The sequence below is a fragment of the Quercus suber genome, unplaced genomic scaffold (assembly GCF_002906115.3).
Source record: "Quercus suber isolate HL8 unplaced genomic scaffold, Cork oak 2.0 scaffold_1156, whole genome shotgun sequence".
Taxonomy (NCBI): Eukaryota; Viridiplantae; Streptophyta; class Magnoliopsida; order Fagales; family Fagaceae; genus Quercus; species Quercus suber.
Window position 1 is genome coordinate 19,587 of NW_027070556.1, and position 2,764 is coordinate 22,350.

Below are 2,764 nucleotides of genomic sequence, written 5' to 3' on the forward strand. Positions count from 1 at the left end.
TTACCTTGTATCTTGTTGACTATCAAAATATTTGAATTTAATTTGTAGCTCACTCTTGGGTCAAGGAAAGATTTTGGTTCCATGCTGTTAATTTGTTACTTATTCTGGGTTTGGGATTGTTAGAAATACTAAATGTAATTGTATTGTATTTCATTAATGAAAGAATGTACATAGGTGCCTTTATATAGGAGGCATATGTGTGCTATACAAGTAACCTAACTGGGCCTAAAGCCCACAATATATTATACATGTTAACAGCCCCCCTCAAACTCAAGGTGGATGTGAGACCAGCTTGAGGTAGTCAACCAAAGTACGAAGGTGTGCCTTAGGATGTGACTTGGTGAAAATATCTGCAAGTTGATCTTTAGAGGAGACTGAGATCAGCTTAAGAGCACCATGAACAAGATGAGAAGGGATAAAATGACAATCGATCTCGATGTGTTTAGTTCGTTCATGGAAGACATCATTGTGAGCAATATGAATGGCACTTTGGTTGTCACAATAAAGAGGAATGGCAGAGGATGTAGACACACCTAAGTCTTTGAGAAGCCATCGTAGCCAAAGGAGCTCAGATGTGGTATCAACAAGGGCATGATATTCTGCTTCAGTACTGGAGCGGGGCACATGAGTTTGTTTCTTACTTTGCCAAGAAATCAGAGAAGAACCAAGAAGAAAGCAATAACCAATGGTGGATCTACGATCAGTGGGATCTCCTGCCTAATCAGCATCAGAAAATGCACGGAGAATAAGAAAAAGATTGGACAGAGTAGAAAAGATCATGGAAGAGAGTGCCTTTTAGGTATCGAAGAATGCGTAGAACAGTAGCATAGTGAGTCGATCGTGGAGCAGACAGATACTGGCTTACCTGGTGAACAGCACAGGAAATGTCTGGACGAGTGATAGTGAGATAAACTAAGCTGCCAACCAAACGTCTGTAAAGAGAGGGATTAGGCAATGGTTTCCCTCCTGAGGGAGTCAGATGCGCATTAAACTCAACAGGAGTATCAACAGTCTTACTATCAGTGAGTCCAGCTCGAGACAAGAGTTCAGAGGCATACTTGGCTTGAGTAATATAAAGTCCATCTGTAGAATGAGTGATTTCAAGACCCAAGAAGTAGCTGAGATGTCCAAGATCTTTCATCTCAAACTACTGACTGAGAAGAGCCTTGAGTTCTTAAATGCCACTGAGGTCATCACCAGTTATGATCATATCATCCATATATAGGAGAAGTAAAATAGTGCCTTTGTTAGTACAACGAAGAAATAAGGCAGAATCATAATGACTGGCCATGTAACCCAAGCGAGAGATGGTAGAGCTAAATTTGGCAAACCAAGCTCGTAGAGCTTGTTTAAGGCCATAAAGTGCACGTCGAAGATGACAAACCTTATTTGAGTCAACAGAGAGACCAGGAGGAGGTTGCATATACACCTCTTCACTTAAATTCCCATTAAGGAATGCATTTTTGACATCCATCTGAAAAAGATCCCATTTACTGGCAGCAGCAACAGCTAAGAGGGTACGAACAGATGAAATACGAGCAACCAGAGCAAAGGTCTCTTCATAATCAATCCCATACTCTTGTGTAAAATCTTTTGCAATAAGACGAACTTTATAGCGCTCAATGGACCCATCAGAGCGAGTCTTAATCTTGTAGATCCACTTACAACCAACCACAGATTTTCCAGGAGGAAATGTCACCAAATCCCAAGTATGGTTTTTAGATAATGCATCAAGTTCCTCTTTCATTGCAATATGCCATAAAGGATCAGTGGAAGCCTCACGATAGGTGTAAGGCTCGTGTAGTGTAGCAAGGGCAGTGTAACAATGATAGTCAAGTAAATGTGTAGGAATAGATCTTACCCGAGTTGAGTGACGAGGTAGAATGTCTTGTGCAAGATCTTCAGGCGGAGCAGGAGCAGGAGACCCAAGTTCAGGATTGGGGCTGGGTAGCTTGTCTTCAACCTGTTCATCTTCCACCTGTTCATTAAAGGGTGAACTAGGAAAAGGATCAGTGATATCTGGTGGTTGACAGAGAAGTCTACAACAACGGAATCAGGAGCAACTACAGGAGGATCAGGAGCAGCTACGGAAGGAATATGTGCCTCATCTGGAAAAAGATCTAAGACAGAGGAGGAAGACAGGGAAGTACTGAAATGAGAGAGCTCGACAAAAAGGCGATGTTCCCAAAAGACAACATTGCGGGAGATATGAAGACGATGAGAGACAGGATCATAACACCTATACCCCTTATGAGTTTCGCCATAGCCAAGAAAACAACAAAGCCTTGACCGAGGCTCAAGTTTGTTATGTTCACGTGGCTGAAGAAGAACGAAACAAGCAGAACCGAAGGAGCGAAGGTGGTGATAGTCTGGAGGTGACCCAAAAAGGCGCTCATATGGAGTTTGATTTTGGATAACAGGACTCGGAATGCGATTAATAGTATGAACGGCATGAAGAGTAGCTTCACCCCAAAAAGGAGCAGGAACTTTGGCAGAGAAAAGGATAGCACGAACAGTGTCAAGAATATGACGAAGTTTTCATTCGGCTCTACCATTTTGCTGAGAGGTACCTGGACAAGTTAGTTGATGAACAGTGCCATAGGAATGCAAAATAGCTTGGAAAGCATATTGAGTATATTCAAGAGCATTATCAAATCGAAAGATTTTGATGCGTCTGGAAAACTGAGTTTCAACCATTTTTGCAAAATTAGAATATACTTCCAATAGTTCAGAACAATGTTTCATATTAAAAATCCAGCTATAG

At 41.6% G+C, this 2,764-nt stretch overlaps 1 protein-coding gene across 1 annotated transcript; it reads right to left on the bottom strand.

Annotated features, from left to right (window-relative positions):
- Positions 1 to 653: 653 nt before the first annotated feature.
- LOC136065777 (uncharacterized mitochondrial protein AtMg00810-like) lies at positions 654 to 1,141 on the bottom strand. The gene is made up of 2 exons (XM_065769422.1): positions 866 to 1,141; positions 654 to 713 (listed from the first exon to the last, which is right to left on the bottom strand). The coding sequence occupies exons 1-2, from the start codon at positions 1,139 to 1,141 to the stop codon at positions 654 to 656; spliced, it is 336 nt and encodes a 111-aa protein (XP_065625494.1).
- Positions 1,142 to 2,764: the final 1,623 nt, after the last annotated feature.

What these genes read in the sequence shown, in the direction of transcription:
- LOC136065777 (XM_065769422.1), bottom strand. Translation starts at nt 1,141, where the DNA reads ATGAAAGATCTTGGACATCTCAGCTACTTCTTGGGTCTTGAAATCACT. An exon ending in TTTCCTGTGCTGTTCACCAG is followed by an intron (nt 714 to 865) that starts GTAAGCCAGTAT and finishes CTGATTAGGCAG; the next exon opens with GAGATCCCACTGATCGTAGA.